The following is a 25,258-nucleotide window of genomic DNA, read 5'->3' as shown; positions in this document are numbered from 1 at the left end:
TAGCATTATTTATACTTTAATACGTAAAAAATTCAAACTTGTATTAAGAGGATACTATACACGCATGTGTCGTCTTCATCCAACAAATGTAAAACAGCAAAAATTGTTTAGCGTGGGAAAGAATCAAGAAGGCTACCGGCATAACTAAGAAAATAAATAATCATCACATAAAAATGGAGAAACTTTGGCTGTGAAATATCGTTTTTATTATTCCGATATCATAACTACAAAAAAAGTTATTCAAGTTAGAAAAACAAAAGAATGATGGATTTTGAAACTATAAGAACTTTATTCGTTTAAGTGATGTTTAAAAAAAAACGTTATTTCACAGAAAATGTTCTTAACTATATATTATATCAATTTGGATTCCTAGCTATAATTACGGCCTGAGTGGTTCTATCCCGCGTAAAACAGTTTTTGCTACCTTGTACATTTGTTAGACAGAGACAAAACATGCGAATGTAGCGTCCTCTTAATGATTTCATTTTTTTTATTATTATCACGAAATAAAGTTTAAATCATTTTTTAGTTAGTACCGTCTATAATAATGCATTGAAATAATATTAAGATTTAGTTAGAAATATACATTGTACAACAATACCATTAATATAATAATACATTAATACGTAATAAGTATATAATATGAATAATGTATTAGTAAAAAATATACACAAATGCTGTCATTCGTAGTAGTAAGGATAGTTTAGGACACCAATAGATCTAAAAAAAATCCAATAATACAAACAATTCTAAGAAAATTTAAATACAACTAAATCGTAAAATGTTTTACTTAAATCAGATGTAGATCAATAAAATGTTTTCATTTCAAAATTAAGCCGTTGCCAGTCACAAGACGAATAATCAATGATAAATAAAATCTATTACTACATTTGAATTCTTTCATCTTTAATTTTGTGGGTTAATTTTTACACATTTTATTATTAGTTTCTTTTTAGCCTGGAAAGAATAAATCTAAAACGACATGGTGACTTAAATAATTAATTTGAACTTCAGTACGTAGAATATCCTGATAGAAAGATCGATTTTAATTTTTTAACAATTACTTTTATTAAAAAAAAAAAAAAAAATAATCGTTTTAAGCTTCAACTGAAAATTTTTTGTAGAGCGTTTTTTTTATATAAACTCCATTAAAACACTAGTATTTAATTTACAACTTTTCCACCATCGTTAAAAAATTTCTTATTAATTAGAATCAATCTTTTAGAACTTTTAGGCTGTAGCAGTATTTACGTACCCACAATATTATTATATGCGTATTGCAAAGTTGAAAGTATTGGTATAACGATTTTAACATTATGTTTATTAGAAAGAACATTTTTGAAATAATTATATTGATATATAAAATACGAACATTAAAATAATTAACGGCATACGATTACATTTCATAAAGAACAACAATATCAAATGATTTTATTCAGCCTAGCCCTATCGTATATCTAATGCCCTAGTTCGATCATATGACAAATACATTGTAAGCATGTTAATTTATCTACTTTAAAACTATTCTATTATCAATCTATTCCATATCATTAAATAGCTAGTTAGTAGTTACCTATTATCTGAATATAGTTGTGGTTTTTATAATTTATCATAATATTATTAAATAAACACAAAAAATAAATAGAATAATTTAATTTTGAACTATATTTCATGTAATTTCGTAAATTACAATAACAACTCTACAAATATACAGGGTGATTGATTTATCATAAAACACTCATTATTTCAAAAAGTATTGACTTTTTTCAAAATATTTTTTTACGTGGTTTCAAGTTGTTAAAAACCAACGTTTTTATCAAAAAATTATATTTCTAAATATTTTTTATCCTTATCATTTTTTAAGTTTTTACTTTTTTGAATGACAACATAGAGTTTTAATTTCATATTCCAAAGCAGAATATTTTTCTAAGTATTTTGATACATAGAAATCGAATTTTGGGTTAGTAGTTTATGATTTTTAAGTATTTAAAGTTTAGACAAGCGGAGTAGTGGACAAACATTTTGCGGGGTAACCCGTACAACTCCACTCTGCCAATCTAAACTTTAAATACTTATAACTCATAAACTACTAACTCCAAATTTGATTTCTGTGTATCAAAATACTTATAAAAATTTTCTGCTTTGGAATATGAAATTAAAACTCTATATTGTCATTCAAAAAAGTAAAAAACTTAAAAAAATTATAAGGATAAAAATATTTAAAAATATAATTTTTTAATAAAAACGTTGGTTTTTTAATAACTTGAAACTATGTAAAAAAATATTTTGAAAAAAGTCAATACTTTTTGAAATAATGAGTGTTTTATGATAAATCAATCACCTTGTATTATAATTTATAACTGTATACAAGTAGTACTAGTGATGAGCTATATTTTGATAGCAGTTTCATTTTGATCGGTTTTATGCTTTCAGTATTGAGATTTAGTGGACATGAGCTCGAGTAATGATATGGTAAAAATCATGTTAGGATAAATAATAGTAAAATATATTTTAACAAGTGAGACTTATTATTTAAAAATAATAAAAATATGTATTAACATTGAATATCTATTTAGATTCTATAATGTATTATTAAGTATTATACAATTACCCTTAAAAATTACTAATTAAGAAGTATGAATATGTTAGCTTAGATTCAGATTACTTAAAATAATTGTAAATTGTAAATAAATCAACATAACTATGAGCACCTACTATTATATTATGATAGTTAATATTTTAACTATTAAAATAGCATGGGTTTAAAGTCCTTATTACACAAATATTTACACTAAAAATCAAACAAATATTGGATAAGTATTTAATAAGATATTGATTGAGTATTTATAATTATCAAAAAATAACCTTATCTTAACCTTCAAAACATATATTTTTTATCATCATAATACAGGGTGATTCTTTTAAGTGGGTACACTAATTATCTCGAAAAGTATTTACTATTTTCAAAATATTTTTTTACATGATTTCAAGTTGTTAAAAAACCAACGTTTTTATTAAAAAAAATATATTTTTAAATATTTTTTATCCTTATCATTTTTTAAGTTTTTTACTTTTTTGAATGACAACATAGTTTTAATTTCATATTCCAAAGCAGAATATTTTTCTAAGTATTTTGATTTATAAAAATCGAATCTAGGACGAGTAGTTTTTGAGTTATAAGTATTTAAAGTTTAGATTGGCAAAGTGGAGTGGTACGGGGTTACCCCGCAAAATGTTTGTCCACTACTCCGCTTGTCTAAACTTTAAATACATATAACTCATAAACTACTCGTCCTAAATTCGATTATTATGAATCAAAATACTTAGAAAAATATTCTGCTTTGGAATATGAAATTAAAACTCTATGTTGTGATTCTAAAAAGTAAAAACTTAAAAAATGATAAAGATAAAAAATATTTAGAAAAATATTTTTTTAATAAAAACGTTGGGTTTTTAACAACTTGAAACCATGTAAAAAAATATTTTGAAAAAAGTAAATACTTTTCGAGATAATTAGTGTACCCACTTAAAAGAATCACCCTGTATATTACATAGGTACCAATTCTTTGAAATACTGTAGGTTTTATCGATTTGTTATTAAGTCGCATTTTATTAAAATCATAAATCTATTGAATGTGCTTACTAATGTTTAAAAAAATATCTTTGTAAAATTTTTAATACTATATTAAATAAATTGCGATGAAAGAGTTCTATATAGTATAAATTATTTGAACGATTCTTAATTGTTTTATAAAGTGCTTTTAAAAGTAATGATTAAATCGAATAGTTTGCATTTTTTTTAGAAGATTATTTAATTCATGCATAACTTTGATAGTTACGAATAAAAAGATAATAACGATTATATCTACCGTATTGTATTATATTGTGGAATGTGAATAGGTACCATATAAACGTTTATTTTGGTTTTTGATGTATGAACGCGACCATTTGGTTGAAAAATCAAAAATATCGTACTTGACTTCCGGAGATAAAAGCAATACAGTCTGATGGATAGGTATAGCCGCACAATGTATTCATATTTCATGATATTACAGTATTGGGGTAACAGACTATCATATGGTAGCATCAATTTATCAACGAAGTATCTATCTCCGTCATAGTTTATTAACCACATTTTATACTGTTAAAAAAAGTTTTGAGTCTACAACATAACTGTTTATTTTTATTTTTTCCCTCACAGGATAAAACGACTCTTTTTATGTTGTAAAAATATTACATATGTGTACCACCTAACTTCCTATTATTTTTTCTTAAAATATATTTTAAATAAGCATTCCTTCCCATATTATAAATTTATTACACTTGATACCATTTTAAAAAACGCGTTTATCTCACGTACCTTGTAGAATTTGACAATTTATTATTATTATAATGTACGTATACCAGAAACCTAACTAATGGTGGGGCAGTAGCAGCGTACTCCCCTCGTTCCGCAGTTACGCGCCATTTGTACATCAGTAGCAGTATCTAACAGCCCGTGCGTGTGTTTAAAGTATATGGTACGCTGCTGCGGAACACCACGCCACAACTGTTGGTAGGTTGGGTCTTTGTCGAAAAACAGAAGAAAAAGAAAAAACCAACATGGTTCAATGTACCCCGGCGGCACATAAACCGGTTGAAGACACGACAAAGCTATTATTATACAGTGCCACAATATTGTTTGTATCGGTAACTATCGGTTAAGGGGAAAAACGAATAACGCGCCTTCCGCTTTTGTTCGTCTTCAATGTCTCCGAAGGACGCGATCTTTGGATTTCACCGTTAGTTACATTGTTCCTACACAAACCCTGAAGGTTTTCCTCGCTTCTGTAAATGCATTTCTTATGGACCCCAATATTATTTTATGGAGTGTTCCCATTATTATACATCAGTTAATTTTCGGAATCCATTAATATTGTTCTCAAACAACAGCGATTAAAGAACAATATAATTAATTTTATTTTCAGCTGTAGCCTGTGACCTACATATAAAACTTTAGGTCGAAAACTAGTTTACTGGCTTTTATAACTAGTAAAATATTCCAATAGACACCAAGAAATATGATTGATTAATAAAATAAATTGTGTTTAAAAAAAAAAATTAATTTACTAGTTAATATAATAAAATATGAAATATTGTTTTTTTTCTAATAAATGTTTTCATGATAGATACCACATAACTACCTACTTGTTTTCATTGGTTTATATGAACATTGAACATTTTGAACTATCTATTTGATTACAAACAAATATTGAAACAATTTATTAACTTTTGTTTTAATTATTTTACCTACTATGAAACTGGAATATTAAAAAGTTTAAAAAAATACCTATCAAGATATAAATATTAGCGGAATTTACAATTTGCTTGAATTTTATAACCAATAAATTAATTTAAAAAAACGCGTTGAATTGGTTTTAATACATTTATTATAATGCAAATCTTAAATATTTTGTAGTTTTCATTTCTAAAATATAATCTTATGAGAGGCAGTCTAATAGTGTTTAAGAAATATAAGCTTCAAGTTGAACTGTCGCTTATCATTGTTATGCAATTCACAGAGTTCTAACAAAATAACAACTGTACAAAAACTACTATTGCTAAGTATTCATACTTGAAAAGATTAAAAAAAGTCATATCAACAAGACAGCAACATATTTCAAGAATTAAAGATACAAAAAAACTATTTGTTCATCCATCATCATGGAATCAATTGTTAAAACAGAGAAAACACAATGAAAGATAATTTTACAACACGGAATAAATAGATAATAATGCTCGAATAATGTAAATAATGAACATGACAATAAAGAATTATAATTGATTTTGCAAGACAAGTGATAATAAAAACGAAATCATAGGTTCTCAATAGTTCTGCTTAAGATATTTCTAGTAATTTATAAGGTACAAAACATAACAAACATAATTACATTAACGCAACTTGCAAAATGTTGTCATTTCAGATGCACTGATTAATGGAAACACCTTCACAAAGATTTGTAATAAATTTATATAAAATTAAAACTAATACAAAAATATTCTCAGTTTGATGCTACCAAAAACAAATATATCTTAACATTCTGAACAATAATTTACATAACAATCATATAGGTAAGTAAGTATAACATAGTATAATGAATTAAGGCCCCAAGGCAATCTCGAAAATATTTTTCTTACATTTTATTAAGTATGACATCACTCTCCAATCATTCATAAAATACGTTTGTGAACTTATTTTCCCACGTGTGACATAAACATCAGTGTGACATCATCTTTTTTTTTATATGAACTATAAACGACTGTTATTTAAATTAAATTTATACTCACTATATTATTGTTTTTAATTAATTACAATTTCAAGCTCTTATGTGTGCACTATGCATATATTTTTTAGGTAAATACTTAGACACTTTTATGTACAAGTGTATTTGAAATAAGATAAAGACAAATTCCTAAGATTATTATATTATGTTATTGAACGATAAGAATTATGATTCAGTTGGCACATAATTAAAAAAACATAATAAATTGTTTCACAGAAAAATTTAAGTTTATAAGAATAAAAAAAAATATAAATATACTAAAAAAGTAAATAAGATAATAGATAAATATATTATTTTATAAATAAAAATACTAATGAAACGAATTGCTAAAGCATAATTAAAAAATACTAATATAAAATTATTTTACTTTTAAAAAAACAAGCAAAATAAAACCCTTAATCCACATAGCTTATTATATTTTTTTTTTGAATTGATGATTTATTCAATTAAAATAAAATTTGATAATCTAATTGATACACAATCATTCGAACATATTATTTATACTTCATGCTGAACTAAATATCGACTATTCGATCAACAGGAAAATATGATTGAGCTGCGTAATTATTTACCGGCGTTTGGTGGTAGGTTAGTATCAGTGTTATAATGCTGAATGAATAAGAGGGTCTTTCTTTCTAATTCATTTTTTTTATGATTTAAATACACTCGACGGGGTTTTATTTTCAAAATATCTTACTCACACCTTGAATACTGCCAATTGAGTTAATTAAGTAGATTTAATTGAATAAATACTGTCAATCGGGGTGTGGGAGGAATAAAACATAATAAATACCAGGCCGGACAAATCATGATGGTGGGCGGCGGATATATTCAATTTTAGGATAGCCAGTACCCGCCGGTTTGATATTATAATACGCACGTAAACGTTACAGAAGGCCCACTGTACAACGTGTTGCTATGGATACTAGGGCGTCGCGACGGGTCTGTAGCGATCGATCGTGAGAGTCTCGCGTTCTAGACCCTTCCAGACCAGATATATTTTTTTCTTCTGTATGACAGATTATTTGTTTTTTAATATTTGTTTATGGCCTCGTACAATAATTTTTTAATTGGTAAGCCAATACTTCTGTAACTTTCCATACTATCCGTTTGTTTTTTGCTACAAACCTCGCATTTATTATTTCAACACAAAAACCCATTTATAGACCGAATAGATTACAATTTTAGTACAATATCAGACAGATCCGAGTATATTGAAGTTAGGACTTGACTTTGAATGCCTTTTGGTGAAAATCTAACAGTTTTAAATTAAAGCACATGTTTAATAATACGCAGTTACACATTATTCATTTTAACCATGACCTATGGTCATAAAAACGACTCTGAAAGTCTGAAATGAGAATATTAAGTTATTGAACAATAAATAAATAAGGGATTGATTTTTTTTTAAATCTATTTATGTCGGCAAATAAGTTTGGAAATTTCAGTATAAATCAAATATAAGTCTTTAATACACTATATTTAATAATATCTTAATAAAGTTAACTCAATTTTAGATTAAAAAAAATCCCTTACATTTTATTCATAATACAAATTGATTTCAAAATCGATGTTAATTACTTTATTAAATATTTATGAGACAGATGAATTTAGCAGCTACATTCCCCGAAAATAATCTCCAAACCTGTAATGAAAACACTCAACAGACAAATTTTTATGTCAAGAGTCTTTTATGAGTCTAGTTTTAGTACGCAAAGTACCTCTTAGAAAAAACATGCTACTGGAGTTAAGTAAGAGGAAGTCATTATTCTTGACACCCACTCTAGGAATCCTTTTCATTAAAATTAAAACAGTAGATGGTTCCATTATTAATTATTTATACATTAACCTTGTTTAAACAAATACTATAACAGCACACATTATCAGAAGCCTCCAGGAAAGACGGAGTTTATTATAAATTGTTTGCTATCCAGGTGTGGTTTAGGGATAAAAAATACTTTAGAATTAAAAAAAAACACGACATTACAATAACTTCGTAATTCCTTGATCACTTTCCTTTAAATATAAGTCGTGTAGCGCAGATTGTATTGGAAGAAAACCCTCAAACTATATCCACGTACGCCTGAACATAATAGCTATATACTATAAACAACAAAGAGGTGTGTTTGTATGTTTATTGTTTACGCCAACAATTTTCAAGCGGCTATTGTTGTCCATTTTTAAGAAATCAAATGTTATTAGTCCTGATTGTGAGTGTAACATATAATATACCAATACTGTAATAGTGCAACTCTCCGCATCTCGTTGGCCTCTTCATTAGCAACAATCAAAATTTTTTATCAACATCCGTGTGATCTAGTGCGATGTATAATATACATAAATGTATGTGTACAACACTATTAGAAAAACCGATATATTGTAGGACTATCACACATCGGGTGTTGAAACAAGTCAACGTCCTCCACCATTCTAGGTTCAAGGTTTCACGATTACGTTTGTGATCATGCTGCTGCCAAGAATAATAAAAGTAGAACAAAACCGACAAAATTTGGCTGGAAAAAATTAAGATGATTTCATACTATTATCACACTAACATCTAACTAAAAATTAATATTATTCAATGCATAAACTGAATTTTGAAAAAAAAAATGATAAAATAGTACAACTGCTTTTAATTCGAGAATTTTGAGATTATAATAAAAAAATTAGGAAAGCTAATTTTGAGAGCGTGCTAAATTCCCAGTTTCTAATTATATTTTAATACACAGCCCAATAAAATACAACTCCGCAATTAAATAATCTTTAAATTTATGTACTTGCTTTTTAATATTGGCTAGTATGAATACATTTTAAACATTTCTTTTGATATTTTGAATACTGCTTAGTATGAATTTACTCGAAAATGTATAAAACTATTTATCAGTTCAACTATCGTATTACAATATTTATAAGCCTCTAGTTAAGTTTATTTCTAGTTTTTCATATTTAAGTAAGAATATACATATTAAAAAGGACAAATTAATATCAATACAATCGTAACTACGTACTGGTAACTAAAAGGCGGACATAACTGGAATATAAGATGTTCTAAACATGTTTAGAAACCTAAAACCTATCAATTTATAGTGAAATATAATGGAAAATTATCAGTAATATTATTACCTGTAATAGCACAAAAAATACATCAGAATGGACATTGATAAGAAATTTTACGAGTAGCATATGAAAATCTGATAAACGAATTAGTCTTTTTTTTTTTTTGGGGGGGGGGGGGGGGGGGGGGGAGAAATCAGTATGACCATTATACATTACAAAAATATTATCTTCCTCCAAAAATATGGCCGCTTTTTAATGATAACATATTTTTAGAGTGTCTTTGAGCTTAGTAATATTTGGTCAAACTAAAAACGATTTCTTACTTATTGTAAACTACTTTATACAATCATAAATTATAATATTAATTGTTTGAATCCCAGATTATGCTAGAAAGGAGGTACATACCACTAAAATATCATTAAGCATTAAAATTCTTGGTTTCATTTATGAGTGATATGATTTATTCGACTCATATACGGCTATATGACATTGAAAATAGACCGTTTAAAGTTTTAATAACATTAAACTTAACAATACAGTTTCAAATAGTACTCAACAATGATAATAATGTACTAAACGCAATCAAGGGCGTGCTCAGGGGGTGATTTTGGAGGTTCTAGCCATCTCCCCCCCCCCCCCCCCCCCCCATTAACTTTCTTAGTTTTTAAATTAATTTTTTTATTATATAAAAAACATATATTATTATACTTTAATAATTAAAATAACAAAATCACAACACAAAACAAAACAAAATCATGACATGCCCCTGAAATCATTTAGGTATAGATAACTGAAAGTACTTGATATCGTTTAACAATATCTATCTACATTTAATTTTAAAATTAAAAAGTATTGTATCTCACCTCTTCAACTGTTTCGGTCTTTACATCAACAGCGGCTTGTTCCTTAACTGCTGGTTTAGATTTATCTTTTTTAGAGAAACTGAGGGATCTGAATGACCATGATTTTTTCTTCTTGCGCTTCTTTTCTGCAGATGCTTGAACTTCTTCTGTAGCTGTTTCGTCTACCGGAGTTTTAGACAATTCATCGGCAATAGTTTCAACATCACCATTAGCTTCAGAAATTGGTGCCCCAACTTCGATTTCTACTTCAGTTTTAACAGTTTCCTTAACATCTTCGGTTTCAGCAGTTTCCTAGAAAAATAATTATAATAATGTTATCAAATTCTACAAACTTTGTTTATATTTAATACGACAATACTATAGACCTATTCATTAGTACAGCCAGTACAGGTGTTTTTTTATGATATTTCAACGTAACAAAAAAATTAAAATATCTATATAAAATTCATTAGCATGTTTTTATATATATATATATGAATGCCAAACTTATTTTTAACAATCATTAAACAATATAATCAATTTTTTAATCATTATTTTGTTTTGGTTGTTATCTAATAATATCTATTTCGCTAGTATTGAGACGCCGGGATAAAACTCATAATATCACTTCTTATCATCTCTTATGATTACTTTTATCAATTAAAAACTCTATAAAAAGCGTTAGATCTAAGGACGGAAAAAGGTGAAGCTTAAATACGAAGAACCACGGGCTCTATCCATAGATAATATATACTACTATGGCTCTATCCAGGTATGGATATGATAAATGTATTGTTGAATTTGAACCAAACATATTTTATTAAGATTGAGTAAAATTAAATTAAAAACTTAATATTATGTTTTAAACCATTGTGATAAAGTTATTAAAACGATGCAAACCATATCCTAGGATATAAAATAATAATTTTCAACAGTAGTTTACATAAAACTCAGTACCTATACATAATTCATTTAATTATAGTTGATACAAACAATTAACCATTGGAATTAACTCGGATGCACGCTATACTCTAATTTTTGGTTGGATTCAAAATTATTAAGCTGTCATCAAATGATAATCTGGTAAATCGAAATCGCATTCTTGGCTATTAGGAAGCATAATCATTTTTAATTTCTTTACAAGGGGAAATATTTTAATATTTTAATTATTTTATTCTTTTATTTTTGAGTAAATTATTTAAACGATTAGGGAGAAAACTATAAACCTACGCAAACAATAATTTATTTTCTTGATTCTCAGAAACTTAAAATAATTCTTGGCATATAATTTGACATTATGACATATATTTACCATTTGTTAAATATTTTTTAATCTGCTGTATTTATTTATATATTTGCAAAGAATATTATTCATACTGTGTTCTATTAAGTTGATCGAGAAATCATGGAATATTAAGAAATTATTTTGAAAAAATTCACTGTAATATACCTACATAAATTTAAATGTTCACATTACCTCACTATTCATGCCTATTATAGTGTATCATTTAAATATTGGTACCTATTTTATTACTTAGATAGTAATATCATGAGTTATAATGTAACTAATATTAAAACGTATTGTATTATTATAATAGGCATAAGTAATATATAGATAAATTCAATTAAGTTTAAAGTACAGATGTATGAGACAAATAATAGATAGTGATTTTGTGTTTATACAAATAACACAAAAGGATGTTGTCCGAGACAATCATAATTTTAATAACAGTATTTAAGTCATATTATCATTTTGTAAGCTATTGCAATATTGACTCTAAATGATGATCCAAAATAAAAAAATTAAAAGATTAATAAACTACTTTTTTTTACATGACTGTTGGTCTGTTTATTTCAAACCCACGCTCATAAAATAAAAGTTATTTTTTTAAATATTTAGTTATCGTTATAATTTTTAAGCTTTTTACGATTAAGAATGGCCATACATTATTTTTATCTTCATACCAATTTAGAAGCAGAATATTTTTCAGAAAGATTCGATTTATAAAACCCGAATCTAGAATAAGTAGTAGACAGTATACCTATGTTAACTTCAAAAGCATTGTTTGGAAATAAATTCAACTGTGTAAAATAATATTTCCTAAAACGTTAAGTTTTCTAAGTAATGAGCGTGTTCACGGTTCAGGTTATTAATGGTGCAATTAATAATATATTAAAAAAGTAATTAGGATTTTACATTGTTCTTACATTTTGGATGTATATAATAATGTATATAATCACTATTTTTTGACAATCCACAATATGACACAAACAAAACCATTTATTGAGATGGATAATTAATTTAATCTGGTTATTTCATTGAGGAATTAAAATATTATATCATAAAATACAATTTAATCTAATTATTAAATAATTAATAGATACTGTATTTGTAGAATAAAATGTTAAAGTTATTATTATTTTTAAGTCCGTGTTCATAATCGTTTATTTAATAAAAATTCGACAAGTATAGAAAATATATTGCATATTTTATTTTAACAAATGATACAATTTTTTGGATGAATCAATTTATCTTTAAATAAATATGATAAATTATTATCATCCCAAACATTAGATAATAGGATTTACACTGAGAATATTTCACTACTTACATACCTATCATAGAGCATAACAACTAACAAGATAAAACCACTACAAATCAAAGGTCTAGGTTAGATAACAGACCGAAGAAAACCGTGACGCTAAAATTAACATACGTTAAAAACAAAAATGTTTAAATGCAACTGAATATTTTAAATAAAATAATTAGGTATGGAAGCTATACAATTATAGTGTTTCAATTTAAATATTATACATCTTAAAATATGTTTCTTTTTCAAATAATTTATTCGGATTAAAGTATATATTAAAAATAATAAAAATATTTAGTTTATTACACATTTCAATAATAAGAGTCTCGCATGATTAAGATGTTTGCCATCTATGTCGCTATAACATTCTATTATTAAAATAGAATTATAAAATATTTTTAACATGATGTGGGACAATAAATTAATCATTATTACTCAAATCAAACAATTAAGTAAAACTATATACGTTAATTTGTATATCATACACGACATAAGATAAATACAATCTTTAAAATGAAATAGTATTTAAATTTTTTTACAAAATAATATAATTCAAAATTATACCTTTTCGTCTATATGAGGCGTTGATCCATTCTGTTTGGTTGTTTCTTCTACTCCACCGTTAGCCTCAACCACTTGCTTTTCGTCAGCTGAAGCAGTTGTAATTGTTCCATTTTCCAAAGGTTCTCCAGCTGCAACCTTTTCCGCTTTTGTGGCTCCGGCAGATATGTCAACAGATCTTTTGCTTTGTCTGGCTCCCATATTGTGTAATTTATTCAATTAGTCCCCGAAATGAAAAAAAAACGGTTTTCTGCGTACTATGTGTATAAAACTTAATACAATTACAAAGAAAACACTATGCAGCGTTTGATTTGTAACACAGCTTCTTAGTCAAACTATTCTGAAACAATAATAACGAAAAAATCAAATATTAGTTATCGTTAGCCCCACTATTAACCTAAATGTCACACCATTGCAACCTTATCTGTGAAAACACTGGTCTAAATTATCGGCGTGGAATTTGTTCATTAAAAATAAAGAATTATAATTTATTTAATACCCAGATTATCTGTACTTAACTATTTATTATTCAATATTTAACATTATTTTCGAAGTAATTTGAATTATTCAATGCACATACAGTTGGCAGTTAAAATGAAAAGTAAAACGGACGACTATTAGTTACAACACGTTTAAAATTTATAAAATACGCGACAGTAACAATCGATATTTGGTTAAAACATTTTGGGAATCCGTGATAGTGATGATTTCCGGTAATACCTACACAGTATTCAAAAGAAAATCTCGTGGTTTGTATAACTAAAAAAAATAATGAAACGAGAATGCATAAGGTACGTGATTAAAAATACACGTCCATCTATACGTGAGCCGTATAAAAGTGTGTTGCACTGATAATAATAAAAATTAAATAGATAGACTAGTGGATAAGCGATTGACTTGGCCACCAGACATAATTCAATTTGAACGGGAATGTCTTGTATACATCCTGTGATTACCTTTGTCCTTGAACCTAGTTGTATTATGTTAGCTTTGCATTATGATGTATGTTTAAGTTACACTATATGCCACTTAAGAGACTCTTATTGCTATGACATGCACACCCAATGCAAAATGTATAGTTTATGCAGAGATTGAAAAAAAAATGTTCAAATGTAATATAATTGCATTTATTCTGAATTTCGAACTAAAAAAATATAAATATCCCATGATAATATTTATATAACTATACTTTAAATGTTAAATATTAAAAAATGGTATATGCAATCATACGTTTATAATTTTAAATTTTAATGAATAAATGATATATTTAAATATTTTCCGACATTAAAGTACCTATAGATTAATAAATATGACTTTTTGAAATTGTATTATGTCAAACAAGTTAATAATCGAACACTAGCAATATGAAAAATTAAGTAGTAAAACAATATTTGTCATGCACTCAATATCATTAGCACAGCATAATAAAATAGCAAGTATTTTCTACACAACTATGGTCTATGTATACATTTTATACGATATATAAACCTTTGCGATTAAAGATAAATGATTTTAATAAGATGGTGATATAATAATTAATTAAGTAATATAAAATGCGAGATATTATTTTAATATATTTTGAATAGCTTAAAAAACATAAATATGAAAATTCAACTAACGTAATTGTCATATGATAAATTACCTCGTAAATTACTACCAATGTACTTTTATATTATATTAATAAAAAGCTATTTTAAATTAGCATCGTGTTGGTTACTATCCCATAAAAATAAAAATAAATATAGTGTTGTGAAGTATCATATATGCATGAGGTAGTTTATGTTTTTAAGTAACGGTACAAATTAAAAACGTATGAGATAGGTAAAAATTGTATTTAAATGAAAATGCAAATAAATTATCATTAAACCCTAAATATTGATTTTTAGAATAATTTTTAATAGTAAAGAAGAAAATTAAGGATTGGATCAAAATGATTAAATGTATTATAACTAGAATTATATTTATTATACAGCCAATAATTGGTAACTCAAATTACATCATACAATTGTCAAAGTTTAGTATCAGAGCTTTTAGTAATCAAATTTAATTACTTGAAATAGTACTCTTTGAAAAGTCCTTATTATGTATCTACAAATAAAAAGGATAATAATTATTAATTTTTTTGTATACGAGGACAGACGAAATTGATGTTTATATTGTGTTGACGTTTGAGTAAATTGCTAAATAATACAACTATTCACCATCTATTTTAATGGAAAACTCATAACGGTAGATATACACACTAAACATAAGACGACACTTTCTCCCCTTTCGTCTGCCCCAACCGACAAGGAACAAGTGACTCATCGTCGACGCCAGTGGTTTTCAAACAGTTCCACTATTTAAACTGGACAGAGGGTGGTTGAATGAGTCATTTATCGTTATATTGATTATTTTATAAAACTCAGTATTAAAATAATAAGGTTAGGTGCGATAGATTTGCATATTTTTAAACCTATTTAACATATTTACATAGATACATTCGTAATATTGTTTGTATGCAAAAAATTGTAATATAATTAAATAAATTACTAATGTATTAATAATAATGTTGTTTAAATAGTCATTACTTTATTTAAGTAAAATTACAAAATAAGTAATGCGTATTCATTAGGTAACTTATGAAATTAATTGTAATAAAATAGAAAATCTGATTGGAAAAAAAATGTAAGTTAAAACTACTTCTGAAATGCTTAACAATGTTGTAGCTGAAAATTGTCTGGATCTAATATTAATTATTATACTATGCCTAAGGGGAACGATAAGTTACATTGACATTTGTTGTCTCCGTCTCACAAGTACTTAACATACCAAATTTTTCATTCATCCATATCACGTTTAGCTTCGTTAGTTTAAAAATTCGAGTGAATTGAATCAATATACAATTTATAGATAAGATTGTTATTTGAGCTATGATATATATTATATACTTTTTATTATCTTTTAATTTTAAAGCGAATTAAAAGTGTTTTAAGATGTACAAACAATTTACGATTTTAAAATACAAAATCTAGCTTTAAAATTAAAATTTAATAAAAAGCACATGACAATGACTACAAAATCTTACCTTTAAATTTCATAATAAATCAATTCACTCTAATTTTTAAACTAACTAAACTTAATGCGATCTGCTATGTTCTTTGTGTAAGATGGTAAAAAACAACTATTAATAGGCACATGCTCTCCCAACACAGATTTCACTGTGTTTATTACAGATTTTTCAAAGCTATATGAAAGATCGTTGGATCCGAATATAATTGCCATTCAGAACATTTTTCTAGAATTTTGGTCAGCATTTTCCAATACGTTTTCTGATTTTTATTTTTGCAACAAACAGTATGTAGATGTCATAAATGTTTTTTGTAATTGTACTCTTGTACAAATGTATTTGTATAGATGGGCGAGACTGAAAGTATAGTTTATAAAAGTTATATATTAACAAAAGTAAGGGAATTTACTTCCGAATAAAATGAAAGAAAATGCTATGCATTGAATAAAATATGACCAATAATGTGAAAATTTTTTTAAATAATACCTAATTTAATACTTTAATTTTAATTGTTATATATTTAGTTATTGTAATTTGACTTTTTTCCGTGGCTTATTTTTCTACATTCGTTTTTGTGCACCTGTAGTTTTGTACTTCAGTAACAAATAATAGTTGGTCAGTCGGTATTACATCGTAATCGTGTTTATAAGTTACTATTTATTATTTGTTTGCTGAAAAATTGCTAAAACAATTTTTAGGGATATTATTACGGTTAAAATGCATTGGCGAATTTTTTCTAGATTAGTGTCTTTAAGGATGATAAAAGAATCAGAAATGTCGAATATTTAAGGCAATTATTTAGTCATTCTTAAATATCTAAATCTTTAAAGTCACTAAATTAAAAATCTGATATTAATACTTAGTTTATTTTAAATATACCTATTTATTATTATACAACTTTCTATTGCATCAAATGAGATGACAACCAACAAATAATAAATATAAATTTATAAAGAATTAAAATAATATAGGAAGACGTCAGCTTTTTTTTCAAAAACAGTATCAATACGTTCCTATCCAGGAAAATGTCCTCATCAACACAAATATCTGAGGTAGTGAGGAGGGATAGGTCTATACGTTTGTTGTTCCAATATTTTTTTTTTTTTGAACACAATTATTTTTGCAACTTTACAAGAAACATAATAAGTTAATTTGATAACAAAATAAACATTCAAATTTCAAGAAATATAATACAAAAATAATTTTAAGTAGCTAATTAAAATCAGAATACACTACAATATAGGTTTATGATAATCAATAATTTACTAGTATAATTCTCGAGAAACATTGTAACAATAAGTATTATGATAAACTATGCAACAGCTATAGGAACAATTATTTTAATATTGATAATAAAGATTATATTGTATACGATTATAAAGAATTTAAATATAATATATATATATACACTATACGTAATATTATTAGGTATGTTAAATAAAAAAAAAGACGACCTTGGTCGAAATTCAATGTGACATGGCCAACACTGCCTAGTGTCGCGAATTGTGATAATGATGCGTAATAACGATTCAAATGACTCACTGCGGTATTGATCGATTAACTTAAAATTAGTCAGTTTCAACGATGTGATCCGACAATGAGTAACGAGAAAACCACTGTTATATAAAACAATAAGGTAGGTACCTACCTACAATGCTTACACTATAATATAGTTTAATATAATTATTTTATAGGTATGCTACGACCATACTTAAGTTATAATACTAATAATAAGTAAAGTGGTCTTATTAATAAAATAATATATACGTTATATGAACGTTAAATGATGACAAAAATATACTTGAGATATAAATTCAGTCATCTTGTTGACTGTTGATCTAGGGTCGTACACATACTTAAATATGAGTAGGTACATAATATTTCCTACTTTTCTAGTCAATGATGGATAACAAAATGTGTATATTATAAATAGTAAACTAAGGTATAAGATAAAAACATTTCGTTAAAACACCATTCTCGAAGCTTTTACACTAATCAGAACACATTTAAAGTATTAATATTTAAAAAACGTAATTAAATGTATCCATATTAAATATTATGATTATAATGGCTAATGAATATTGACATTATTTATTATTAATTGTCTAGCAGTTTTTATGACGAGGAAAATCTTCTAAATGTATATAAGTAGGTAGTATGATTTTAACAAGAAATTTTTTAATGAAGTACATATTTTCATGATTAGAGTTATAATACATTCATCAAATTCGTAGGTTATGGTATATTATAGGCATATAGTTATCAATGCATAAATAATTCAATGAAAGTTTAACCAATGATTAACGAGAAATTTTATTTTTCTGTTAATTTAGAAAATTAAAATGTTTACATCAGTTCTAAGTAAAGAATTTCAGTCAACATTTTACGACTAGGTCGTAAATGTGATAAACTGTTGAAATAAAATTGCAGAATAGCAATCTATAAATATATTATACTACACAAATCGACTTAACGATCGTTGATACTGTTTCATAACTTTTTAAAGCTTTAAAATAAACATTTTCACATAATTCAATATTGATAGTGACATAATACCTAGGCATATGGCTGAATACTGTAGAATAAAATTATTGTAAACGTGAAGATTATCGACATCTGCCGCTCTTATTCTACTATGGTGTAACTCATATACATAAACCAAACAGAATGATTGTAAAAATTATTAGGAATTTGATTTTTATGATTTTCAAGTAAACCTTTAAATAATTATACATATTAAACAATTTCTATCAAACACAAAATAAATTTAGAAGTATGACAAAAACTTCATTCAAAATAAAACACTAAAAATTATCAACCTCCGAAAAATAAGAGAAAATAAACGTCATATTCACGCGTTAAAAATTGATATTAAATACTACAGTATAATAGTTTACTACGTTTTTTTAAAATTAATGTTATTAGCAATGTATTTCTCGATAACATTATAATATGTATAATAAGCATCAGATAAACAATATTTACAGAGTACCTATATATGTGATTTATATTCATTTTTGTATTTTGACACGAAAGCAAGACTTTAAAGACGATTAAACATAAATAAAAATACTAAGTTGTGGAAATAACACTAAACACTAACTAAATTAATTACACATAAATACATTATCAATACGATTAATATCAATAAAGAAAGCTCAACAAAATATACAAAAATATAATTGTTTATAGATTGTGTTAGTTATGACTAATATATTTATGCCAGGTTTCATGAAAAATCACTAAACACTTAACAATCAATAGTGAGCTAATGGTCACTTTAACATAATGTTTATTGGCCAGTGATAAGTCCATTAAATTTTATTGAACCATTAGAATAATATTTCATGCATCCCGGCATTAGATAGCTATTAATTAACATACATAAAAAATAGAATTTTCAATAAAACAATAATACGTTAGACATCGTTCAAATTGATGTTGGTTAAAAATTATTTTTTTCTTAAAATACTATGTGCAAAAACAATATGTTTTATTCATATACCAACAATAATATACGATGTTAACATTTTTTGTTACATCTAAATTCATATTTGAATTTTTGATATTAAAGCCCGTATTAAAGGTTTATATTGTTAATAGTATAAAAAATTTAAATTGATACGACATTAAATACTGGATCACACAAACAAAAGTTTAGCTATGCATACAGCATAAATTTATTTAATGACGGTTAAATATAAACGATATTAATCCATGATGGAGTTTATTATAATCAAATATATTGTTTTAACTGCGTAAATCGACTTTATATTATATAATATTTATAAAATGCACCTCTTTGTCTTTATTTGCATACTTCAGGATTCAGATAAGACTATATAAAATTGAATTTATTTTTATTTTATCAACATAATATTAATAACAATTTAATCAAAATGTTATTTCAACCAGTGAAATATTATACATATACGTACGTGGCTTAATCTTTATTATTTATATCAAATTGATTGAAACAATAAATTAGTATAAAAATAAACATTATCTGTTAAACAAAAAAATTATAATATTTACTATCACAATATAATATAAAATTTAATCAAGAGGTAAAATCTAATTCATTTGACAAAAATAAAAACCGTTGTATGCATATCAGGGAAAATATAAGTCAAATGACTACCTACCTAATTAGAATACAAAAATATCAAGTTTCCTGTGGTCACGGTTTCGGTTTTCATTGATACAGTCATGTTAAATTACATTACACGAGAGTCGAGAGATACCTATGCATTATACAAGTCGATTAAACATGTAAGGAAGTTCACAACAGAAAATAAATACTGTTGCAAATAAATACAGCCAGTGGTATGTCGCTTCAGTTTTAATTTGGAACTTTTGTCAGACATGCCTATTACTTAACTAAAACTATTAGGTACTTATTACTTATTAACATAATTTTCCTTCATTCTAAATGGATAAACTAAATATTATAAATCTTTAAAACTTAGAAAAATGTTCAAGAATAAAAAAATAATTAACTTTTCCCAAAAATATTCATTGTTCAATCACAAAATTACTAATATAAATATTAGCAAAAATCTTTTCATTACAAAAAAATATGTTTAACATGACCTTTACACATGTAATTCTGTATGATGAACGACATCTGGTTAAACATAACATTAATGGTTATATTTGCTCGTTTTTATTTCTCAGAAAATAGTATCAATATAATAAAAATGTGTTTTGAGACAGTTTAAGAAAACGTCGTAGTTGCATGTGCCAGCTACTTGTCTCAGTCTTACAAACAAATTTTACGTTCGGAAGAATCTAGTTTATTCCGTTATTTTTAATATTATAGTGAAAAAACTAGTATCAAATTTAAAGTGAAGTATTTTATTGAGGGTTATATATTTTTATGATAATTTAATTTTGAAACAGGGAATTTTAAATTTTGCAATCAACTATTTGATATATGTTGGTAACACGTAGATAAATAATACGACGTCCTAGCACACCAAAAACAACAAGTTTAATATTATAACCTACTACAGTCCTGTAAAAAATTGCAATTATATTTATATTTTATCAAACTAATGTATTGCACGAAACAATGTTTGTACATACTCCCAAATTTTGAGCTCTCCATATAATATACGACTCTAATAAGATACGCAACAGGTCAAACTTCAAATTAAATTATTTTAAATAATTAAGTTTAAGTGTAATCTTTGGTTTTAGAACCGCAAATCGATTTCTAACCGTATGTGGCATAGAAAAGCTAGCAAACTCTCATTTTCAATACAATTTACATAAAAACTACATGCATAAAATTTCATTTTACCTAATAATATACTTAAAGAGTTATAGATTTTTTCAGATAAACAAATGTATGTAAAACACTAAAAAATGTTATGAATAAATTAGGTATCTACATATATATTGTTGGATCTAAGGATCTTTTAGCATGTAAAATAATTAATTATAATAATAAAAGTTTTGATCGGTGTAAAAAAGAATAGGTATATTACACAGATAACAAAATTAGAGAATGTTTTTCGTACAGATTTAACTGGACTTCAAGAGAAACTGTTTCTTGCGCTACACACATACGCAACAAATAAAAACGCCACGAAAATGTTTCGGGCTTTTCACTTTTCAGTGTTGAAGGGGGCGCATGGCGTTGTTGCTTTCGATTTGTTACGTATTCTTAATTTCACTATTATTTATTCCGATCGTGATGACAATGTGAATCCGGCGCACGAAGTACGATGTACATTAAATACCAGTTTTAAATACGTGATCGCGACTATGACACTATCGACTGCTTTTTTACCATTCCGTCCACGCACAACAAGGACGCATTTTGATTTTTAACAACAAAATATGAATGGTACCGTATTTTTACTATAAGTCCGCAGGAAATTGTCAATACGAATCAAACGAAATTTTTATTAGCATTTTCCTGTTAATAGACTAATACAAAATCTTAATCAAAGTATTTCTAGCATTCTAAATATGAATATTACGCACATGTAAAAATATATTCAGAACATTTTCAGAAAAATGCTGGATAATATAATTTTGTTTCTAAAATTAAATGTTATATATATAACAAAACTAAATAAAAAAAACAATATTTATTTATTGCTAATATTGTTAAGCAATCAACATGGATATTTAAACAACGAATAACTAAGAGGCTCACAAATAACATACTAACATTTACATATAGTCATAAGACATACACAATGCATAAACACAGGCTGAGGAAATCTATTTCCGTGATAAAACATCCGGTTGATTTATGTTTACTCTAAGCATTCAAGTATCCGAAAATAGGATCAAAAACAAACAAGAACCATCTTCGTTTAAAATCTGGGTATGGTCAATATAGCCATACCCGGAGGCTAAGTGGACCGGTTTCTTAACGCTGTTTCATGCTTACAAAATGCTATCTAAAATACTCATATGGAAGCTACTTATTGCTGGATAATTTTTCACGGTTCAAGGTCACGGGTCGAACGTAGAGCATCGCGTCGGATTACATAAATAAATAAAAATAATTTACAGGACTTTAACAACGTTGCTAACGTTGTTCCTTCACATCTATTGGGAGAAGAACGAGTTTTTACTAACTTTTATGAGACATGAGTTGATGGAATTATTAATCTATATCAGCCAATGACAAACTTAATAACCCTCTCTATTGCCAAGTTTAAATCCACTGTAATTGATCAACAATGGAATCGTGTGTACCTATGTCTTATAATATGACCTTCCCAAGGGAATGGGGAACGAATTGAAGACTTCGTAGGTTCGTAGGTTTTTTTCTCTAACGTCCACTATAGTTGTTAACGGCGAAAGTAAAACAAAAAAAATCTAAATATATATTTTATAGGTAACTAATATTGTACTTTCCATAAAATTGATAATTTTGGTCATAATATAGGCATCTATTTTATTAGGTTTCTAAGAGAGCGTATCAATAATATCGTGGACATTACATTTTTGTGTAACAACAAATAGTTCTACATAAACACAAATTAGGTAGATTATAAAAAAATTACTATCGAATATAATTTGATCCTATCTTTTGTACTAACGGTACAACGAACAAATTACTAGGTATGTTGACATATTTAAATGTCTATTAATGGTACGCCGATATAAGATGGTTTTTTTTTTTTTTTTTGCTAGTCATGAGATTTAAGTTGTATCACAAAAATAGTTTGTAGATACTAGATTGATGCAATATCTATGTAATAAAGATACGAAATTATATTACAACACCCAATACAAGTTTCAATTATGTGGAAGCGGGACGCGAATCTAATTTAAAAAAAAAAGATGCAGTCGATACGGAAATATATGCGTATTCTGTATACTAAAATTATAATGATAGTAATTAGTAGTATAATATATTATTAATACTATATACTATAAAGGTACATAGAAATATATTTAAATAACTTTAGTACATCACTTTTCTAGGCAACAAAGGCCGAATCACAACTTAATGCACAGTTGAGAGTCAAACTCTTCAGATGAAAAAGGTCAATAAATCACGAGGTACATATTCGTAAAACGGGTTAACGCTTGTGGAACAAATTCATAATACTAGAAAAGTAAAATCAAACCATTTATATTTCTAAATTACTAAATGCTATAAATTATAATAGTGTTACCACATGGAGATGAAACTGTAATTAGTATGGTAATGATAAAATAATAAATACATCTAAGTATATAAGAACATCCATATGATATGTATTTCAATATCAAGTAAAAAACAAAGTTTTCCAATTTAAACCAATTTTATGTTATTGAGAATTCCTATTATAGGCTAATGTTTACTATAATATTAATGTTTAAATTAAGTTCAGAAGTTATGTTCAGCATACGCACTAGAAATAATTTATACAGCATAAATACACCGTACTAGTTAATGGTTTTATAATTTACTTTCACTACTGCTGTTTGGTACAAAAGCAGCATTGCATTCTATAAGGACTTAAAAATCGAAACCATACTACAACTAGCGAATAAACACTACTCCAGATTCCAATCAAAATTATCATTACACTTAAACCCTTTAATTTCCCAATTCTCTTGAAAATATCTTCCTGGAAATCAATGCGCCGTTTTAAACATCAATGGTGCAGAGAATTACTCAAAATTCAAAATTAAATAAACATACGTTGGGTTCTATCTCTGGATGCTCCGCCATACCTTTTTTATTCACGTAAATAAAAACTCTGTTTATATGTAATCATATTTTCCAATTATGCATATAATATAATTGTTAATTTTCTAGTTAAAAAAAAAAAAAAACAACTTAAATATAAACAAGGAGATAGAGACAATCGTATATATTCTGTTACATAATAATATATGTACATTACATTTAAATACAATTTATATTACAAAACGTAAGCTCCTCAAAAAAATATTATAAACCTACCTTACTATTGATAACGATACTGCAATCGTGAGTAAAATATATCTATTGTAAACTCGGTAATTATTGTGTAACCGGATTCTAACAAAAATTGCGAAATATTTTGTTTGCAACGTAGATTCAAGTATATATATATTAGGTATTATAAATAAATATCATACCTAAGATGCATGCGAAATTGCCCTTCCACCGTCAAAAAAATATTCTGTACAAATTACAAGGCCCTCAAATATAAGTTCAATCCCAGAATTTTTAAAATTAAATTTACAATTTGTTTATCATTGAGTGGTAGGCTGGATTGGGCTGGATTGTGACCGTAGCGCACTAAGCATAATATTCATTCGATAACTTTAGAATGTTCAACTTAAAAATTCTTAAGTATAAATGTATATAAGGTGATCGGACTGCTAGCA

At 26.3% G+C, this 25,258-nt stretch overlaps 1 protein-coding gene across 2 annotated transcripts in view; it reads right to left on the bottom strand.

The window, feature by feature from the left end:
* The window catches only part of LOC107173566 (A kinase anchor protein 200), a 40,260-nt gene that overhangs the window by 4,119 nt on the left and 10,883 nt on the right, over positions 1-25,258 (bottom strand). The window contains exons 2-3 of one of the 2 annotated variants that reach the window (XM_089222608.1): positions 13,378-13,714; positions 10,244-10,534 (exon numbers count right to left, since the gene is read on the bottom strand). In XM_089222608.1, the coding sequence (XP_089078734.1) occupies positions 10,244-10,534; positions 13,378-13,575 (489 nt within the window). In that variant the 5' untranslated portion in view covers positions 13,576-13,714. The remainder of the gene's footprint in view (positions 1-10,243; positions 10,535-13,377; positions 13,715-25,258) is intronic. The other variant, XM_089222609.1, reaches the window with a different exon arrangement.

The sequence above is a fragment of the Diuraphis noxia genome, unplaced genomic scaffold, assembly GCF_037042655.1.
Source record: "Diuraphis noxia isolate RWA-SAM2 unplaced genomic scaffold, SU_Dnox_SAM2 contig0003, whole genome shotgun sequence".
NCBI classification, from domain to species: Eukaryota; Metazoa; Arthropoda; class Insecta; order Hemiptera; family Aphididae; genus Diuraphis; species Diuraphis noxia.
Note: the sequence above shows the minus strand (reverse complement) of the source record. Positions and strands in the feature narration are given on the sequence as shown.